Source organism: Elephas maximus, chromosome 13 (assembly GCF_024166365.1).
Source record: "Elephas maximus indicus isolate mEleMax1 chromosome 13, mEleMax1 primary haplotype, whole genome shotgun sequence".
Classification (NCBI taxonomy): Eukaryota; Metazoa; Chordata; class Mammalia; order Proboscidea; family Elephantidae; genus Elephas; species Elephas maximus.
In genome coordinates this window covers 62,871,338-62,893,997 of record NC_064831.1, presented here as the reverse complement: position 1 = coordinate 62,893,997, position 22,660 = coordinate 62,871,338, and the positions used below count along the sequence as shown (strand labels likewise).

At 39.3% G+C, this 22,660-nt stretch overlaps 1 protein-coding gene across 3 annotated transcripts in view; it reads right to left on the bottom strand.

Annotated features, from left to right (window-relative positions):
- BBS4 (Bardet-Biedl syndrome 4) overlaps window positions 1–22,145 on the bottom strand; it is a 43,145-nt gene extending 21,000 nt beyond the window's left edge. For 2 of the 3 annotated variants that reach the window (XM_049852677.1, XM_049852678.1), the window contains exons 1-4: window positions 22,092–22,145; window positions 16,451–16,502; window positions 6,133–6,212; window positions 3,657–3,720 (exon numbers count right to left, since the gene is read on the bottom strand). In XM_049852677.1, coding sequence (XP_049708634.1) covers window positions 3,657–3,720; window positions 6,133–6,212; window positions 16,451–16,502; window positions 22,092–22,115 — 220 coding nt within the window. In that variant the 5' untranslated portion in view covers window positions 22,116–22,145. The remainder of the gene's footprint in view (window positions 1–3,656; window positions 3,721–6,132; window positions 6,213–16,450; window positions 16,503–22,091) is intronic. The other variant, XM_049852679.1, reaches the window with a different exon arrangement.
- Between the last annotated feature and the right edge of the window lie 515 nt (window positions 22,146–22,660).

Here is a 22,660-nt window from a genome sequence, read left to right as displayed (position 1 = left end):
GCAGAAAACTTCCCTGATATCATGAAAGATGAGAAGATAGCTATCCAAGATGCTCATCAAACCCCACACAAGGTAGATTCCAAAAGGAAGTCACCAAGACATATTATAATCAAACTTGCCGAAACCAAAGATTAAAGGAGAATTTTAAGAGCGGCTAGGGATAAACGAAAAGTCATCTACAAAGAACAGTCAATAAGACTAAGCTCGGACTACTCAGCAGAAACCATGCAGGCAAGAAGGCAATGGGATGACATACATAAAACCTTGAAAGAAAAAAAACTGCCAGCCAAGAACTATATACCCAGCAAAACTGTCTCTCAAATATGATGGTAAAATTAGGGCATTTCCAGATAAAAAGAAGTTTAGGAAATTTGCAAAAGCCTAACAAAAGTTACAAGAAATACTAAAGGGAGTCCTTTGGTTAGAAAATCAGTAACATCAGATAACAACCCAAGACTAGAACACAGGACAGAGCAACCAGATATAAACCCAGATAGGGAAGGCACAAAAATAAATCAAAGCTAAAACCTTTAAAATAGGGAAAAAGAGACATCAATATGTAAAAGATGACAACATTAAAACAAAAAAGAGGGACTAAAAAATGTAGTCATAGATCTTTCATATGGAGAGGAAGTCAAGGCTAAATAAATAAATAAAAGATTGGTTTAAACTTTGAAAAATAGGGGTAAATATTAATGTAACCACAAAGGAAACTAACAATCCTACACATGAAAATAAGAAGCAAGAAAAACATAAAGACTCAGCAAATACAAAGAATAAAATACCTAAGAATAAGTTTAACAAGGGAGGTAAAAAACTTGTACACTGAAAACTCTAAAATATTACTGGAAGAAATTAAAGAAGACCTAAATAAATGGAAAAGCATTCCCTGTTCATGGACTGGAAGATATAATATTGCTAAGAAGCAAAGCAATCTACAGAACCAATTAATCTCTATCAAAATTCCAACAGTCTTCTTTGCAGAAATGGAAAAGCCAATCCTCAAATTTATACTTACAAATTTGCGATTTGCACTTTGCAATTACACATTAATTTGAGGATTGGCCCTGATAGCCAAAAAAATCTTGAAAAAGAAGAGCAAAGTAGGAGGATTTACACTTCCCAATGTCAAAAAATACTATAAAGCTATAATAATCAAAACAGTCTAGTACTGATATAAGGATAGCCCATAAACCATAGACAAATAGACCAATGGAACAGGATTGAGCATTCAGAGATAAACCCATCCATCTATGGTGAATTAATTTTCAACCAAAAAAAAAAAAAACCAAACCCAGTGCCGTCGGGTCGATTCTGGCTTAAAGCGACCCTACAGGACAGGGTAGAACTGCCCCAGAGAGTTTCCAAGGAGCATCTGGCAGATTCAAACTGCAGACCCTTTGGTTAGCAGCTGTAGCACTTAACCACTACACCACCACGGTTTCCTAATTTTCAATAAGCATGCTAAATCCATTTAATGGGGAAAGAAAAGTCTCCTCAATAAATGATACTCAGATAACTGATCTCCACACGCAGAAGAAGGAATACAAAGGGAAACTAAAGAAATAATTCCATTTAGAATACCATCTAAAAGAATAAAATACCTGTTAGACCCACACCTCACACCACACCTGAAAATTAACTCCAAACGGATAAAGGACTTACATACAAGAACTAAAACCATAAAACTCTTACAACAAAAGACAGGGTAATGCTTTGGGACCCAGTTTTAGGATTCTTAAATGGACTCTCATCCATGATGCCAAAAGCTTGAGCACAAAATTAAAAATTTTTGTGCATCAAAGAACTTTATTAACAAAGTGAAGAGACAACCAACAGAATGGGAAACTATTTGGGAAACATAACATCTGATAAGGGTTTAATATCCAGACTATATAGAGAACTCCTACAATACAACAAAAAGGCAAACAACCCAATCAAAAAGCGAGCAAAGGACTTAAATAAACATTTCACAAAAAATATATATACAAATGGCCAACAAGCACATGAAAAGATGCTCATGTCATTAGTCATTAGGGAAATGCAAATCAAAACCACAATGAGATACTATTTCACATCCACTAGGGTAGGATGGCTATTATCAGGAAAATGGAAAATAACAAATGTTAGCAAGGATGTAGAGAAATTGGAAACCTCATCCACTGCTGGTGGGATTAGAAAATGGTGCAGTCACTGTAGGAAACAGTTTGACAGCTCCTCAAAAAGTTAAACATAGAATTACCATGTGACCCAGCAATTCTACCCATAGGTATATACCCAAAAGACTTGAAAGCAGAGACTCAAACAAATACTTGTACACCAGTTTCATAGCAGCATTATTCACAATAGCCAGAAGGTGGAAAAAACCCAGTGTCCACCAATGAATGAATGAATAAGCAAAATGTGGTATACACATCCAAAGGAGTATTATTCAGCCATAAACAAGATGAAGCTCTAATACATGCTAGGACAAGCATAAACCTTGACAGCATGCCAAGTGAAATAAATCAGACAACAGGACAATGTATGAAATATTTAGAATAGACAAATACGTAGAAAGCAAAGTTTTTTACTGATTACCAGGGGCAGCTGAGAGGGAGAAATAAGAAGTTATTGCTTAAGGAACACAATTGTACACTTAAAAATGGCTGATATGTTTTGCTATGTTATTTTATCACAATAAAAATTTTTTTTAATTATCATACAAACTCTTTTTACAATAAGAACATCCTTGAACTTTACGATCAGAAATGCTATTTATCATGATAATTTAGACTTCTACCTAATAGTTTTCAAGGAGAACCCTCAAATGGGCAAATAGAATCAATACCCCAAGTCCAACAAGGAGATTCTGGCAAAGAACACAGTAGTATTTCAGACTTTGGTTTTCAGTATAACAATTTTTCCAATCAGAACCAAGAATTTTTCCTAGGTCTAAGTTTTCAGAAGGATATACATACTTAAGTATTTATCAGGCATTGAAAGTCTGGAACTTGTGATATGGGGAATAATAAAGCATGTTTCTTGTCATAATGACCTATTATCTTACAATTCTGTCAGAAAAATTATACATTAATCTGATAACTACAACTGCAATGAATGGTAAACTAAAACCATTCATTTACACCAAAGAATCAAAAAGAAAGTTCATGGGAAAGCTAAGGATGCAATTTTTGGCATTAAAGAGTGAAGTATAAGCCACTGCTCCTATGTTTGGTTTCTGATGAATTTAACTTATTCTTTGCTTTATCCTGTATACCACTAGGATTCTTTCCGCCACACTGACTCACCTTACAGAAATCCTCAAGCCTTTTCTCATCTCTTTTAGCCTGAGTACAAGCAACCCTTCCAAAAGCATCTTCTGCCCCTGAAATCACTGCATGAGGCAGGGATCCTAAGCATCCATTCTGAAAAACACTGGCAAGAAACTACAAAAGGGGTGAAGGAGTCGATGAAATTTTTTTTAACAGTACTAGTCATTCCTGAAGTCAAATTCAGCACAAGTATTATGTTCGGATTTCCAAAAAAGAGAATAGTGAATAAGACCTTTAAGGAACATGTACTTGAATTTAAGTACTTCACAAGTTCTTTGCACTTTTTCAAGAACCTAGGCACTGTGTGCCTTTCTCTAGTAAGAGAAGAAATGCATGTCTTACCTTGTACATAGATGGCATATTCACACAATCCCTGAGTCTCCTGAAGCTGTTCTTTGATAACAGCCTGAAAAAGGAAGAATACTTCTGAGTAGTGGTGACGTATCTCTAACTGTCTCTAAGAAAAGACAGACATACGCAAGGGACATATATAAGAAACCTAGGGTACTAGTAATAACTAAAATAGTTCATTCAGAATTTTTTTTAATATTAACTCTTGTTATGATTAGTTATTCTAGAACAGGGATTGGCAAACTACAGTCTGCAGGCTAAAACTGACATGGCCTGTTTTTGTACAGCTGTTGAGTTTTTATATTTTTAAAGGATTATTTTTAAAAAAAGAAGCATCCTTAATGGGTGGGGTGATGAAAACACTGTGGAAAGAAATAGTGGTACTGGTTGCAAAAAAAAAAAAAAAAAGCGACAGAGACCATGTGTGGCCTGCAAAGCCTGAAATAAAATTGCATCACCCCCTGTCTAGAATCTAGGGAAACTGACAAGGCTATGAAAAGATTTCCAAGCACCACTGTAGATGCCACAGACACTAGCATATGATGAACAAAACGTAAGTTCTACCTTTCTACTATGATGAACTAAGCCCAGAGTGCTATAAAAGCTCAGAGGACAAGCACGTGATTCAATCTTGGAACATCAGGGAAGGCTTTCCAGAGTAAACAGTTTCAAACCCTGTGCTGGCAGGGTGTAGAAAACAAGCTGAGGTGGCCATGAGAAGGGTTTACAATGCCATGCTAAAAATTTGAGGGTCATGGGAAAATCATGACAGATTTTAAGCAAGGAGTAACCTGATCCTACTTGCTCTACAGAAAAATCATTTTTGGAGCACTGTTGAAAGTAAAGGGCATGGAGAGGCTGGCAGAAGAATTCTTGTGGTAATTTAAGTAAAAATGATGCAGATTATCTACGGCTTGGAAAGGGAAAAATGTGGACTATTTCAAGAGACAGTAAGAGAAGAAGGATCTCCAGAGCTTGATTATCATCTATGGGAGATGGGGATCAGGAGACTCTAACAGAGACAGCTAGAGGAGTGATGATACCCAGCCCACAAACCCAGTGCCCTTGAGTCGATTCCAACTCATAGCGACCCTATAGGACAGAGTAGAACTGCCCCACAGAGTCTCCAAGGAGCGCCTGGCGCATGCAAACTACCGACCCTTTGGTTAGCAGCCGTAGCACTTAACCACTACGCCACCAGGGTTTCCTGAATGATGATACCGCCCCTGAAATGGGGAACCCAAGGAGTAAGTTTGGAAGGGAAGTAGATAAATTCAGCTACAGAAAAGATGAATTTAAAATGCTTGTGAGACATTCAATAGGTATAAAACTGGCCTAGAGATCAAGAGGAAGTGTGTAGAATGAACAGAGAAAGGGGTCAAGGGACGGATCCTGGGAACATACCTAACCCTTAAGAAATGAGCAGAGAAAGGGAAGACAAAAAAGGAAATTGAGAAGTTGTCAAAAAGCAAAAAGGAAACTAGAAAAAAGTAATATTGTGAATATCATGGAAGGAAAAGAAGAAATTTTCCAAGATTGATACTGGTACTAATGCTCACCATCTCTGTGCCTTGCCATAGTTTACACCTACGACAAACTAAGAGATATGATACTTACTCATCCTACTCTTACACACTGAGTATATGCTTCCCTTGGGTTTTTGTGGCTTATCATTTGTTTCTCAAATTATAAATGTCACAGGTATAAATGAAAGATCACAACCTTAGAAGCATTACAAAACTCTGAATGCCAAAAAAATTTTAAAAAACCAATACCAAGGATAAGTGTCTGCCATCATGTAACATACGGTACATTACCAAAAAGTAGTTTACAGAAAAAGAAATACAAATAGTTCATCTATAATAAGAGAAATATAAAATAAAACTCAATGAAATACCATTTTTCACCTATCCAAAGATCCAAAAGTTAGATAATATGCTATGTTGAGTACCTGTCGCCACCATGAAACCAACATGTCCTGGAAAGTGGCTGCTCCTCCAGCCCAGACTTGAAATGAGAAGACGCATGGAGCACCCCTGAACCTGACCCACAGAGCACTCCTGAACCTGGCCCACAGCCTAAAGTCAAACTCAGCCAATCATAGCCAATCTGGAGACCCATGTGCAATAAATGTCTCTTATTGGGGCCACTAAAATTTTCAGATTGTTTGTTAAGCTGTACTATCACAGCAAAAGCTAACCAGCAGAGAAAATGTAGAGAAACAGAATGCACACAACTCAGAGCAACCCCACAGGACAGAGCAGAACTGCTCCATAGGTTTCCAAGTAGTGGCTGTTGGATTCGAACTGTTGGCCTTTCGGTTAGCAGCCAAGCTCTTAACCACTGTACCACCAGGGCTCATAATGCTGTTAGCAGGATATAAACTGCCACAAACTGCACAGCTGACACGGTTAGCTGTCTACCCAACAGCTTGCCTTTCATTTTCTTTATCACTGTAATCTCTTACCTTGCATGCTTCATAATCCTTCCGGATATAGTGGAGATGTATCAACCAATTCTGCTTCTCTAAAATAGGAAACTCTGGAGCTGGATAGCATATTTTGACAAAACAAGCAACACAATTATTGTTAAAAGAGTTTCTCCATTACCACTGTCCTTGTGTCTAAACTAATAATAAGCATACTGCAATATCATATTAAATTCTTCATACTGTTGACCATAAGAATATATCACAGCACATCAAAAATGTATCAACGATTAAACTAGGAGATATTTGTCCTACTATTACACACTGGGTATACGCTCCCCTTGACTTTTTTGGCTTGGCTTGTCATTTCAGTTTCTCAAATTATAACTCCAGCTGAACTAAAAAAAAAAAAGTCCTTTTTCTCCTCTTCCTTCTCTTTATCTCCCTCTCTCTGGCTAGAGACAGTAAAGGTGCAGACTTTCTAAAGGAGATTTCAGGTATGTTATCACCAAAATATACAGGACATGGTTAACATCACATCTCGACAGATCAGAGTACAAAAAAGAAAACATTTTAAATGGTTAATACAAACTTCAGAAATAGCTTAAATGTGAAACACTATGTTGTTGCCCAGGGATGAGAAGTCAACAATGAAAAAAATGAACTTGAGTCATTAAAAATGATTCATGATAGAGACTACAAAATGACAGTTACTTGCCCACTGAAATTCAAAAGTTTAAAATACAGGTGAAAATTCATTAAGAAATTATTTGTCTATGGTAACAAGAAGGAGAAGGAACCACCTCAACCTCAGAACAGTGGTGACCTTGAGGAAAGAATGGGGAAGGGAATTCAAAAAATTAAAAAGGAGGCTTCAAGTCTTTCACCAATGTTTCATTTCTTAAAAATAAAAATAAAAGCTCTGAAGTAAATATGGCTAAAAGAACTTAGCACCTAGGGCAAATCACAGGAGAAAAGAGCTCTTGAGGTATTATGTTTATCCAGTTAGGAAACTGTTTAAAATCTAAGTCTGGTGCCTCCCTGAGGGGGAAAGAAGAAGAGATGTCACAAAAGAGTAGAATGCTTTTATTTATTACATCTTGTGGATGAGTACATGGGTGTCTATATAATTATTTCCTACACTTTAATATGTTTGAGATATTTCATGATTTTTTTAAATGTAAAAGAAAGGGTAGAGCAGGAGGAGAGGAGGAAACAGTATGGAATTCCTTTCTTGATGTTCCAAAACCTTAGGAGAAACAACCAAAAGAAAATCTAAGGCTTTTATGTCCATAATATGACAGGAAGAAATAAAAACTTACCATGACTCAAAGGGTTAATGTTGCCTGAACACAAAGATTAAGAAGAAATGCTGCTCTGCTCCTTCCCAAGAACAGCTATACTGATGACATTACAATAAAGTATGGATAGGATTTTATATGCCAGGAGAAGGAAAAAGATATCTCAAGGAACTGACCCGTTACCTCCCCGTTGCTCAAATTCTCTTGGTGAATTTCTTCTACTGGGTTTTCTTTCCTTCCTTCTCTTTCCCCGACCCCCATCAATCACTAGATCTTAGCCATTCAAGTTCTGCCTAACTACTACCAGAATTAAATTTCCTGCTGAAAGCCAAACAAATCACCAAGATTAAAGACACGTGTGTGTGAAGTGGGTAAAGAGGGTGTGAGGGGGAGGGCAAGTGGGTAAAGCACACCTAATGAATATTCTGGGGACAACAAGCAGCTTACTGAATAGTAGTCTTGAACCAAGTCTCAATTCTATGGTCTACCCCCATGTCACCTATCAACAAAAGTAAGAGGAGGAGGCAATGAACTCTTTGGGTTTACATCACTAAGCATCACTGCTTTTACATCCTAAAAGAGAAAATGTATAAAATGCAAATTTTCAAGTCCTGCTTGTTATTAAAACCTCACAATAAAAGACAAGTTATATTTTCTGTTTCCTGAGTGAAGAATGAAGAAAAAAAAAAGTGCAATTTGTACAGTAGTTGAAGGGCCCAGGGGCTCATGAAATGGAGCCCTAGGGTTAAAGAAGGGAATCAAAAACCAAACCCACTACCCTCCACTGGATGCCGACTCATAGCAGCATCCCTATAGGACAGAATAGACCTGCCCCTGTAGGGTTTCCAAGGCTGTAAATCTTTTTTTTTTTTTTAAACAAAAATAAGGGTTTTATTAGGCATACGTTCAAAGAGGAAAAAGTGAGAAACGGGTAGCCAGGCTGCCAGAACCGCGTCTGTCTGAGTCCAAGGAACATTACAGAAAAGACAAACGTGGGAAAACAGACAAGCATCCTGCTAGAGCCACGTCTGTGCGAGTTCAAGCAACATTAGAGTCATCAGTATATATTAACATTACAAATGGACAAAACCATTGAAAGCGTCACCTTTTCACAAATTGGCTAAAAACCGTTAAGCCACCATGATTCCACATTTTGAATCATCTTTCTTAACAATCATTGGTACGGGTTTCCATAACGACAGTCAGGAGGGTCTTCATTGGTCCAACAAATCTTACTATTCACTAAATGCTAATAGAAAAAGAAAAGAGTGGAAAGTATGTAGGTCTTTCGTGCTGTGTTTTATGATTTGTTTATGTGAAATGTTCCTGAAAAGATGTTTTCCAAGATTGTCCTAACTATTGTCTTTATTCCTCAGGGTCCAGTTGATGTGTTCTTGTGAGACTGTGTGGGTCCTTGTGAGTCCAGCTCCAGCTGGGGCACATTCTTATGCTCAAGGACAGGGAATAATGGCTCCAATACTGTCTCCTAAATCATTCCCTCCTTTTGATCAGAGATTGGAGACAACACATCATGATCGATAACCTGGACTAAGCTGGGCTCCCAGGTGGTGGCCATGGCAGGCTCTTTAAACTCACGGTGCTGGTTTTCCACCAGATACCACCTGGTTCTTCACCACCTGGTTCTTCACCAGGGTGACATTCTCATCAATGCCATTGCCTAAATGAGCAGACTCAATGAACATCAACATTTTAGCCTAAGCCTTCTCAAGTATGTAACATGATACAAGATAAGTTTTACTATGCCTAATACTATCAGGATGCAAACTAAGAATATTACTATTCCTTGCAGTGATCTAGCCCATGTACTTATTCCTGATGGTAACCAATCAAATAAATCTGGTGTTTGAAAGGGTGTTACAGTATATAACCAAGTAGACAAAGCTGTAAATCTTTATGGATGCGGACTGCCCCACCTTTCTCCTGCGGGGCGGCTGGTAGGTTAACTTTTCAGTTAGTGGCTGAGCGCTTAACCACTATACCACCATGGTTCCTAGAAGAAGGGAAAGCATCGCCAAATTGAGGTGCTAAAGGTCACTTTACCCTCCTGGAGATGCAGACTGTCTAAAAGCTAAAAAAAAAAAAAAAAAAAACCCTAGCTTCATCCAGGACTTGAGATACCATTTCAGTGCCCTGTAACTGTCCCAGTACCAGCTGCGTGATCTTGAGAGACTTAATTTCCTTTTCTGTAAAATGGAAATTCATTCATTCAACATTTATTGAGTGCCTACCATGTGCCAGGCACTGTTCTAGGCACTGGGTATACAGCAGTAACAAAACTGGCTCCCTATTTTCATAACCCACTGCCCTCAAGTCAATTCCAACTCACAACTAACCTATAGGGCTTATGATCAGTATGTGTGGGCAGGTGGAGCAGATGGAACTGCAGAAGGGACAGACATGTAGCACAATAATAAGTTATATATCTTTACGAGTGATATTTTTCTATTGAAAAAAATAAAACAGGGGATAGGGAGTGCAGGGCGGGAATCACAATTTTAAAATTAGCTTAGGGAATAAAATACCTATCCTCACAGTTTTGTAAGGACTGTTAATGGCTTTATATAAAGAGGTTCAAAGAGTGGCTGGTATATATTAAGCACATATTAAGTAGTTGTTGTTGCTATTTTTATCATCACTATTAAAGAATTCTGGATACCTTAGAAACCTCTTGATTCTACAGATCTTGAATTTAATTAGAATCTTACCTGTAAATCTACAAGTTGAATTCCTTATATTCCAAATCATTGTCTGCTCACTCCAGCTTCCATTGCCAATGGGGATACTAGTTCTTATATGCTTTTGCAGGTACTATGAGAATTACCTATTTCAAAGATCCTCCAAAAAAGATAGATATGTATATGCAAAGCAGAGCCTCCTCCACTTTACAGAAAGCCAAGATGATTGGAGATCCAATGCTACACTTGAGGAGCCTGTATTATTACCAGAGGCCAGATGGCCAGCTGATGAGACGAAGATGAGGTAATGCCTTCAGCTGATTGTGAAAAAATGACCTAGCCCATCTCTCCAGATCCCACACTGCCCCTCCCACCATCACCAAGGCAATGCGGCGGAAGACTGACTACCTGGCAACAACACTCCTTTGCCCTTTCTCTCCTTCCAAAATTCTCTTTTGTGACATCTCTTCGCCTGGTTTTCCCTTTCAAGGAAGCACTAGACTTAGATTTGAAATAATTCTATAACTGAGCAAACATGAACGCTTCTCCCCCCTGGTTCGCGCTAGGTTCCCCACTCTCTTAGAAATGACCCCACCTCAAACCTTTACATTAAAGTCTGATTAATGCTAGGGAACAGCATTTCCTAGCTCTAGGAGGGCTAAGCAGAGAATTAAGGTGTCTTAACCTTTAGCTCAAAAATTTTCTAAAATGACTAAGGCTTTCCTAAGTACAAAAGAAGTGAAGCCCTCTTTGCTAAAAGATCTCTTTTAGGGCTAGCAGACATGTAGCACAAAAAAGCTTTTTATACAGAACTCTGATCTTGATACAACCCCAGCCTTCTATGAGAGCTAGGGCAAGATACTTAACTTCTCTAAACCTCCATTTTTCCCCACAGTAGAAAATTATGAAAAATCTCAAAATGGGCAATCAATAAAAGTTAATTTTCTCATGCCAAATAGGGATTAAAACACGTTTACCTCAATACAGTATGTGGAATGTCAAAAGATATAAAAAAATCTTGAAAAGAACGTACACATAATAAGACATTTTAAATTCTCAGCTCTGTATCAGGTGGGGTCCTAAAACAGGAACACAGAAACCTCTTGAGGATGTGAAACAGAGACTTTATGAGTGAGCAGGTGATGACAGAAATGAGAGACTCAACAGGAAACAGTCAGACACACAAGAGGTTAGCATGAACGAAAGCCACTACCCTCTCTGAGCCAGAAGGATAAACGGAGGAGAGGTGCTGCACCAGTATCCAGGGCTGGAATTATCCTGAGGAAGCTGGGAGCAGGAGCAACGAAAGAGATGCTGCCAGAGACTGCCTCAGCCGCTCAACTCTCCCAAGCACAGAGCAAGGGGAAAATCTCCTTGCTTCTCCTTTTTCCTGCTAACGGCACTGGGTTTTAATCTCTTGCTAATTCTTCCTACTCTCACTAATGCGGCCAGTAACTGTTGACACAGCAGCCTGAGAAGGAAGGGAACCTGCAAGGGTCAGCTCCTCATAATACAAAGCAGAGAAGGGAAGAGTATGTAATGGACAAACAGAACCAGGATTGGCAGAAACGTCAACTCTAATTGTTCAGGGACATATGTGATGAAAGAGAAGACTGGACTAAATCAGTACTGACCAGACAATACATGCTACAAGCTGGCATTTTTTTTTTTTTTTTTTTTTCTGTTATTCAGCTTGTTTGCTTCTCAGGAGATTAAGAATGGGATGAGGAAGGACAAAACAGTCACATAAAGGATCAGTTAACTATGGTTTTACTGCACATCCTAGATTATTTAAAATTATTTTACTTCCTCAAATCAAAACTTAATAATTATATTTTACCCTCGGTCTTAGTCATCTAGTGTTTCTATAACAGAAATACCACGAGTGGATGGCTTTAAATTTATTTCTTCACAGTAAAGGAGGCTAAAAATCCAAATTCAGGGCGTCAGCTCCAGGGGAAGGCTTTCTCTGTCAGCCTTCTCATCAATCTTCCCCCGGACTAGGAGCTTCTCTGTGCAGGTAACCCGAGTCCAAAGGACACACTCTGCCCCCAGCACTGCTTTCCTGGCGGTATGAGGTCCCTCTTCTCAGCTGGCTTCCCTTTCCTTTCCATCTCTTGAGAGATAAAAGGTGGTGCAGGCCCCACCCAGGGTAACTCCCTTTATATTGGATCAGCATGTGGCCTGGTTAGGGTGTTACAATTCCACTCTGATCCTCTCTAACATAAAATGACAATCACAAAATGGAGGACAACCACACAATACTGGGAATCATGGCTTAACCAAATTCATACACACATTTTGGTGGGACATAATTCAATCCATGAGACCCCCTTTTTTAAATATATGTATATACCCTTTTTAGGAGTGGTTAAGAGCTCAGCTTAAACGGAGAAAAGATTGAAGTTGTCAAGGATTTCATTTTACTTGGATCCACAATTAACAACCATGGAAGCAGCAGTCAAGAAATCAAAAGACGCTTTGCACTGGGCAAATCTGCTACAAAGGACCTCTTTAAAGTGTTGAAGAGCAAAGATGTCACCCTGAAGACTAAGGTGCGCCTGACCCAAGCCATGGTATTTTCAATAGCATCATATGCATGTGAAAGCTGGACAATGAATAAGGAAGACCGAAGAGGAGTGGACGCCTTTGAATTGTGGTGTTGGTTGGCAAAGAATATTGAATATACCATGGACTGCCAAAAGAACGAACAAATCTGTCTTAGAAATACAACCAGAATGCTCCTTAGAAGCAAGGATGGCAAGACTGCATCTTACATACTTTGGACATGTGGTCAGGAGGGATCAGTCCCTGGAGAAGGACATCATGCTTGGCAGAGTACAGGGTCAGCGGAAAAGAGGAAGACCCTCAGTGAGGTGGATTGACACAGCGGCTGCAACAATGAGCTCAAGCGTAACAACGATTTACAGTTGGCGCAGGACCAGGCAGTGTTTCGTTCTATTGTGCACAGGGTCACTATGAGTCGGAACCGACTCCATGGCACCTAACAACAACAATAACGAGAAGAGCTCAGCTGCCTATCAAAAGGTCAGCAGTTCAAATCCACCAGCCACTCCTTGGAAACCCTATGGGGCAGTTCTATTCTGCAGAACAGGGTTGCTATGAGTCGGAATCGAATGGAGGACAACAAGCTTAGTTTTTTTTAATGTGTATATATGTGTTGAAGAATTTACATTTACCCAAAGAATTTGGCCCTTGTCTCTGATTCCTAAGAAATACTCTCTGTTGCTTTTGTCATGTGCTATGGAGTTGTTGATCCCAACCCAAGGCGACCCTATAGGACAGAACAAAACTGCACCATGGGTCTTCCAAGGCTGAGATCTTTGCAGGAGCAGATCGCCAGGTCTTTTCTCCCATGGAGCAGCTGTTGGGTTCAAACTGCCCATCTAGCAAACAGCTAAATGCTTAATCATTGCACCAGCAGGGCTCCTCCTTAGATGACTTCTAAAACCTTGGAATTTCCCCAGTGATTCAAGTGTCTTTGATAAGGCCTCCAGACCATATTTGAGGGTTTAAGCTAATGTGATGTCTTCTCGGTGAGGGATGGCCAGGCCAGAAAGACCCACCTACTGATATCAGCACAACCTCAGGGGCAGAGAGCTGATTCAATCAATCATACATAATGAGGCCCCAATGGAGGTTCTCTATGGGCTTCCTGGTGAAAGACACTGGCACATATGAGAGGGCAGTGGATCTCTTTTTGGGACATGGAAGCTCCTCATTAGGAATGCTCCCAGACCTTGCCCTATGCACCTCTTCATTTGTATCTTTTTTGCTATAATGAAACTGTAATCATAAGTATACCACTTTCAAAGAACTAGATGGTGCCCAACTGCCACCAATGACTGCCCTGACAGGGAACACAACAGATAGTCCCTGATGGAACAGGAGAAGCTGGGATGCAGAACTCAAATTCTAGTAAAAAAAAAAAAAAAAGCCAGACTTGATGGTCTGAGACTGAACGGACCCCAGAAGACATGGCTTCCGGACTCTGTTAGCCCAGAACTAAAACCATTCCCAAAGCCAACTCCTCAGACAAAGATTAGACTGGACTGTAAGACATAAAATGATACTGGTAAAGAGTGTGCTTCTTGGCTCAAGTAGATACATGTGACTAAATGGGCAGCTCCCGTCTGGAGGCGAGATGAGAAGGCAGAAGGGGACAGGAGCTGGTTGAATGGACATGGGAAATACAGGGTGGTGAGGAGGAGTGTGCTGTCACATTGTAGGGAAAGCAACTAGGGTCACATAACAATGTGTGTATAAGTTCTTATATGAGAAACTGACTTAATTGTAAACTTTCACTTAAAGCACAATAAAAAAAAATACAAATGTAAAAAATAAATAAGTATACAGCTTTCCATGAGTTCTGTTAAGTCATTCTTGCAAATTGTCAAACCTGAGAGAGTAGTGGGAGCCAGCACGTCAAAAGTGAGGGGGTTGGAGATGCCTGACCTACAACTGGTATCCCAAGGGGGTGGAGAGAACCTCCTAATTTGTATCCAGCAGGTCACGCGTGAGGATCTCATGAGTACTCCCAAGCTTGCATCTAGTGTCTGAAGTCTTGGGCAGACTTGACAGTCTGGACGACTGGGCCCTTTATCTTGTGAGTTCTGACCTAGCACCAGATGGTTAGGGACAAAAGAAGGAATACTGCATATGCAGCTTGCATAAGAACAGAAGTGGAAAAGAGGGGAACTGAATCGATAATAAATTGATTTGGATTGATCAACATAGGTGGTGTGATACGTAGGATATAATTTTCCCAGCAGTTGGTGTCGGACAAGTAGGATTTTTTTTCCATGCAATATATACATACCCTAAGTCTGTATCCATATCCTATACATGCTTGTGTGTGTGTTTATACTCTTTAATTTTACACAAACGGTATTATACTAAACGTTCAGAAAATCGTTTGGTAAGATTTACTGAACTTAAATATATCCTTTCCTATGACCCAGCAATCCTACTTCTAGGTACATATGCTTACCAAAAATCAAGTACAAGACTCTTCATGGTGGCACTATACACAATATCCCAAATTAAAACAATTCAAATGTCCATCAAGAGTAAAATGAATAAACTGTTGTACAGCCCTACAATGAAATGTAACAATGAAAAAAAAAAAAAAAAAAAACTACACGCAACAATATTGATGAATCTCACAAACATTATTTGGGGCAAAGAAGCCAGGCGTAAAAGAGTACATATTGTTTGACTCCATTTATATTAAGTTCCAAAGCAGGCAAAACTAATCATATACCATATGATATGTATGAAAAAAGTTATTAGACACAAATATCCACCTTTGGTAGGAGTGATTAATGACTGGGAGGGGGCATTAGGGAAGCCTCTGGGGTGCTGGTGATGTTCTATAGCATAAAAAACACCAAAAACCAAACCTGTTGCCATGGAGTCAATTCCAACTCACAGTGGCCCTACAGAACAGAAGAGAACTGTCCTGTTGGGTCTTCAAGGAGTGGCTGGTGGATTCAAACTGCTGACCTTTTGGTTAGCAGTCAAGCTCTTAACCACTGTGCTACCAGGTCTCCATGTATCATAAACTAGATGAGAATTACAAATTTCATCTCGGCTGCTAACCAAAAGGTTGGTGGTCTGAACCCACCCAGCAGCTCTATGGGAGAAGACCTGGCCATCTGCTCCTATAAAGATCACAGCCTAGGAAACCCTATGGGGCAGTTCTACTCTGTCGCATGGGGTTGCTATGACTCAAAATCAACTCTATGGCACCTAACAACAACAATATATATATTTATACACACATATGTGGAATGGTCTTCTAGAGCACCGAAAATGACATATTTTCAGAATATCTGTAATGTTCTCAATTTCTACAACTTTTAATTCTATAAAAACAAATCATATCACATACAGTTTTAAAACTGCTTTTTATTTTAATACATGCTAAACATCAATAAATTTATTACTATTATATCATTCTTAAATGATTATACAGTATTGCATTTTGTGGGAGTAATAATCTAATTCCTTATGTTGGATATTTATTATTTTCCATTTCTACTAATATGAACATCAAAATAAACATTTATGCTTGCAATCTTACTGGTTTACAGTAAATTCCTGTAAAAGTAACTGTTGGGTTACAGGTTAGCTTGGGGTTTCCTGTTTATTTTTAGAATATAACTTTTTTAAAATAATACGTACTTTATAAAAACTTCAATCAATACAGAAGAGCGTATTACCACTGTTCCTTAACACTCAGATTTTAAAAGCTCTAATGAATATAGAATAGAAAAATCAAACAGGCAAAGGGAAATCTGTACAAACACGCACATACAATGAAACCGCTATACAGACCTTTCTTCAGCCGGGGTTTTTGAGATTCAACAGATGCAGGAGGCTGAGTTCTCTGAAAGGACAGAAGTCTACGTTAAAGCACCATATACCCTGCTACCTTAAAGAGGCGTTCAAATAATAGGAATAATCAGTGGCTCACCAAAGATGCAATGAATCCATGAACTTCACAGAGGTACAAAGAATTATTCTGAACATAGTTTAAAAGCCAAGTGTCAAGTTGTACTTTCGCTGTCTGAACTATTAATAATGTATAATGTATACTTACAACATCGTTGTTGGGTGCCGTCAAGTCGATTTTCGACTCATAGCAACCCCATGTGAAGCACAGAACTGCTCCATAAGGTTTCTGAGGCTGTAATCTCTACAGGAACAGATCACCAGCCACCGCCAACCTTTCGGTTAGCAGCTAAATGCTTCACAGTTGCACCACCAGAGTTCCTTATTTATAATATATAAAAAATTATATAGTAAAAGATGCACAAATAAATGTACTAAGTTCTCAGACACTTCATTTTAGTATTATACTTACTGCTATACTTTTCAGCAGTCAAACCAAAAAAGCGATCACTGTTTGGTAAGAGGAAGCTTACGAGGTCATCTACATAGAAGTTACCTAGCACTAAATTCTAAGACATAATAGATACTAGCTTACTCTCCCACTTCACAGAAAACCTTCAAATAGATTCTTCTTGTATCAACCTCCTATGTAAGCAAAAATAATGGCTGAAAATTTTCCAGAAAAATGAGGGACACCAATCCTTAGATTCTGGATGCTCAACAAATCTTGATCAGATTAAATATAAATAAATCCACACTTAGATACATCACAGGGAACTGCACTAGAGACAAAGAAAAGTTCTTAAAAGCAGCCAAAGCAAAAAAACATCACCATGTTACCTTACAAAAAAAGGACAGTTGGACTGAGAGCTGACTTCTCAACAACTAAAAATGGAAGACAATGGACTCCGTGTGTTAAGTGCTAAGTAAAAATGAATTTTAACGTAGGCCAGGATTCAGCAAACTATGGCCTGTGGGTCAAATTTAGCCTGTTTTTTAATACATTGTGTGAGCTAAGAATGTCTTTTTATATTTTTTTAATGGTTGAGAAAAATAAAAATATTTTGTAACATATGAGAATTAAATAAAGTTCATATTTCAGGGTCTAGAAATGAAATTTTATTGGAACACAGCCATGCTCCTATATTTATATACTGTCCATGGCTGCTTTCACGCACAATGGCATAGTTTAGTTGTGTTGGAAACTGGACAAACCCCAAAATACTATTATTTGATCTTTTACACACTAAGTTTTCTGACCCCTGATCTAGGCTCTCATACCCATCAAAATTAACTTTAAAAAACAAAGGTAAATTGAAAGACTTCCAGACAAATAAAATTTGCGAGTTTTTAGACACGTACTAAATAAACTTTTAAAAGATACATACCAGGAAGAAAAAGAGTAACCCCAGAACTCATGAGTAGAACGAGTAAAGAAATTGATAAAACATGTAAATATTCTGTAAGCTGACTGACTAAATAAACAAAAAAAAAACAGTAATGTAAATTTGTGATGTTGAATTGAAAAATACAAAGAACTACAAAACTGAACAACAGCATAAACCCGCAGATAAAACATTCAATAGTCCCTGTATTATCCAAATGAGAATAAACAGTACTAAGTTTTTTGTAATTAAGTATGAAAGCAAGTTTTATAAATTAAGTAATTTAAGTTAAATGTCTTAAATTTAAACTTTAAACTTTCTTTGTTAACCACTAAAGGAAGACAAATAGAGTATATAACTTTCAAACTAGGAGAGGGACTTAAACGGGGGAAAAGCAAACAAACAAAAAAACTCAGCCGTAAAAAAGAAGCAAGGGAGAAGGAAAAAAAGAAAATTCTCCAGTTAGAAGACATATTCTCAGGATGGCTTTAAAAATATCTAAACATGTGCTATTTGTATAAAGACATCTAAAACATGAGAAAAAATTTAAAAAGCAAATGGATACAAAAAGATATACCAGGCAAACAGAAACAAAAAGAAAACCAAAGTTGCAATATTAAAATCAGACAAAATAGATGTTAAGGGAAAAAGCTTCATCAGGAAAATGAAATTTGATTAAGACAGATTGAAGACTAAAATGGAAAAGGTAAAACTTTAAAACACTTAGAGAAAAAATCACTAGAAATGCTCTAACTACAAACTATTAATGAGAAGCTAGTTTGTTCTATAAACCTTCATCTAAAGTACAATAAAAAAAAAAAAGAACCCCTATGAAGCTGGTACTAATCACTGACCCCATTTTACAGATGAAGAAATTGAGGCCAGAGAAATTAAGTACTTTGTCCCAGCTCATCCAATTTATAAACAACAGTGCTGGGATTTGGATTCTGGCAGTCTGCATCTGGAGCCCCGGTGACACACTGGTTAAGTGTTAAGCTGCTAACCAAACGGCTGGCAGTTCAAATCCACCAACCGCTCCCTGGAAACCCTATGGGACAGTTCTATGCTGTCCTACAGGGTTGCTATGAGTTGGAATCAACTAGGTGGCAACGGGTTTGTTTTTTTTTTTTTTAATCTGAATCTGTGTTTTAACCATTACATATCTCCTCTCTCCATACCATCCTCTAACATCAAGTGATCTTTCCAGCCAAAAACATAAATTTGATGGTGTTATTCGCCACTTAAAATTCTTGACTGCCTTTCCAATGCCTAAAAAAGTTTTCAAACCCATGCCCACAAAACACTGTTGTTCCCTGTGGTGTTTGTGGGGGTTTGCACCAATTACTAGAGTAAAAGTACTGAATTAAATAAAATTAAATCAAATCTTAGGAAGCAATTTTCTTCTTAAATCTTTTGTTACTTGAAACTATTTTCTTAAACCATTGCTGGTGTTTTCTTAAACATACACTTCGCATACAACTCAGCAACTCCACTCCTAGGAATCTACCCGAGTGAAATGAAAACATGTCCATAGAAAGGCTGGTTACCAACATTCATACCAACATTATTCATAATAGCCATAAACACGAAACAATCCAAATAGCCATGAAATGGTGAATGTATAAACAAATGTATACATCCATACGATGGAACGCTACTTAGAAAGGAACAAATTACTGCTGTACGTAACAACACAGATGAACCTCAAAAACAAAAGTGAAAGCTAGACACATAAGACTACATGTCATATGATTTATTTGAAATTTCTAGAAAAAGAAAACCTATAGGAATCCCTGGGTGGCACAAATGGTTAACCAAAAGGTTGGCGGTTCGAACCTACCCAGAGGCACCTTGGAAGAAAGGCCTGGCAATGTGCTTCCGAAAGGTCATAGCCTTTAAAACTCTATGGAGTGCAGTTCTACCCTGCAACACATGGGGTCACCATGAGTTAGAACTGACTGAAGGGCAACTGCTTTGGCTTTTTATTTATAGAGACAGAAAGCAGACAAGCAGGAGCTGGCTTGGGAATAGAAAATGGGTGCAAATGGGCACAAGGGAACTTTTTGGAGTGAGGGACATGTTCTAAAGTGGGCTGTGTTGACAACTGTGCAACTATATAAATTTACTAAAATTGATCAAACTGTACACTTAAAATGGGTTAATTTTATGGCATGTGTATTATACCTCAATAAAGCTGTATTTAAAACACTAAAGAACTTAAACTTTTTTTTTTCACCTAACTGGGTTTTTTGTTTGTTTGTTTGTTTACTTTGGGGAACATACTAAGGAAAAAATCTTAAGAGTTCAAAAAGCGTCTCCTCTAGCTTCATGATTAATTCCCTACTTTTTGCACAAAGTAGAATTAAAATAAGTTATAATCATAGAGGCCAAAGTTCATCAGTGGTTACCAGGGCTGGGTGGAAGGGGGAAAAAGGGTGGTACTGCTTAAGGGGTATAGTTTTTCGGTTTTTTTTTTTTTTTAAGGGTGATGAAAAACGTGGAAACAGCGGTGACTGTTGCATGACATCATGAATGTAATTAATGTCACCAGACTCATAAAAATTGTTGAAATTTCTTGCTACATATATTTAGCCACAGTGGAAACTTTTTTTTTAAGCTACAAAAATTATAATAATTTAAATGAGTATTTTTCCTCAAAAGACTTTCCAGAACATTCTGAAATGGAAAGATTTCTATCAGCTCACTTAACCTCATTCAGAGTCTGGGATACACATGGAATAAATCCCTTCTATTTTTTGGTTCTTTCTTCATTTTTATGTATGGTTATTTATTCACACAACAAATATTCATGGAGCACTGTATCTGAGCCAGATCAGCCAATGCAGTGCTAATGTTTTTTATTCCCCCCACCCCGTTCCGAAAGGTTTTAATCGTTTAATTTACAGGTGAAAAGACATTTATTCATACAAATATCTCATATAATGTGAATTAGGGAGTCATAAAAGAATTTCTAAATCATGGTTATCTAAGATCTTTGTTCAACTTAAAACAGAGCTATTTGTGCTCCCCCCCCCTTTTTTTGTAGAACTCTAAACAATTTATTATATATCCTTGTACAAAATATAACTATCGGTCTCCATTTTCCTCCCTAAGGAACTAGTAATAACCCGTAAGTTGCCTGGTAGCATATTAGAATTTCTGTGTGATCCAAATTGGGTTAGTTTCACTCAGTTATACTGGGAGATCTCCCATCACTCAGCCAAAGGCTGCTATTTTATTACCTCCTACGGAAACCCTGGTGGCTAGTGGTTAAGAGCTCCAGCTGCTAACCAAAAGGTCAGCAGTTCGAATCCACTAGGCGCTCCTTGGAAACTCTCCGGGGCAGTTCTACTCTGCCCATTAGGGTCACTATGACTCGGAATCGACTCGACCGCAACGGGTTTGGTGTTGGTTTGTTTGTTTGTTTTATGTCTTCCAGGGACTTTTTCCAAGGGTAATAAATTCTGAAATCAGCCTAACAAATAGGCGGAACGTGCTCTGAAGCCCAATACACTAAAGCAAGGTAGACCGATAAAGGTTTCACACTTGGGACTTTTTACAAATTACTTCCACTTACTACTGGGTCATCTGAATTTATCTGGGCTACTTTTTACTCTGTATCAGCAGCTCCGTAGAGTTTAATCAACACCTAATTTAGCCTCCAATGAATCCCAAAACAGTGCTTTTCTCAATCACAACAGAGAAAACCGGCCCCACCCCACCGGCAGAAGGCAGTGGCTATGAAAACGTGCAGGCTTTGTCAAATTAAATTCCTAATCCAGGGGATTAACAAAAACTTGTCTCTTCATGTGCAGTACTGCTTCCATTCCAAACCACGTGAGACAGAGAAGACGGAGCTAGGAAAAGAGCCATTTCTGGTGAAAATCTCGCTTTTCAGCCCAGCGAAGCCCAAGGGGGACCAGAGTGCTAGAAGGGATCCGCCGCAGCAGATTCGGGCCCGTCGGGGCTGGCCAGACCCTGGGGGAGCAGGAGCGGGATCGCGTCGCCCCACCCACCCCGAGCAGCTCAGGATCCGACTCCGCAAAGCCTCAGGAGCGGCTGCGTGGGACTAAGGCCCGGAGCCAGGGCCCAGCGCTGGCCAGCCTGTCTCGCCTCCCGGCCCGGCCCGGCCCTGCCCAGCCCTGCCCTGCCCAGCCCTGCCTGGCGGCCTGGACTCTACGGAGAATCACAGCGCTCACCGTCACAGGTCGCTCCTCGGCCATCTTGGCTCCGCCCACTGCTGCGCGACCGGAAATCGACTGTTTCCAAGGCGACTAGGCAAACGGAAGTCGTGGGACTGGGGACGGCGGCGGATGAGGCGGGTAGCCTAGCAGGAAAGGAAGTAGGTGGCAGAGCCTGAGACTGCGGCTGGGAGACCAAGAGACCTCAGGAAGCTGGGAGGGGGTCGGGGTCCACCCTACTGGAGGCTTGGCTCTGAAGGACCTAGTCTTTCCCTTTATTCTGGGCATCTCCTAATGCCCACACTAAAGTCGGGAGGCTGCTAGAGAAACCCTGGGCCGCGCGAGTGCACATGGCCAGCCTCACCTAGCACTGCAGCGAGTCTTTGGGAGTTCTCGGGCCTTCTTTCGCTGCCCTGCTCTGGCCTCGCTCTGCGTTTACTGCAGTCCTCCATCCGGGAGTCCCGCCCCCCAATCCCGGGCCTATGGCAGAGTCTCATCTACTCTTACATACAAAACCTCTTCGTTTCTTAGCTGCCAATATCCTGCAGACAAATTCGCCTCATCGGCCTCCCATTAGTATCTATGCC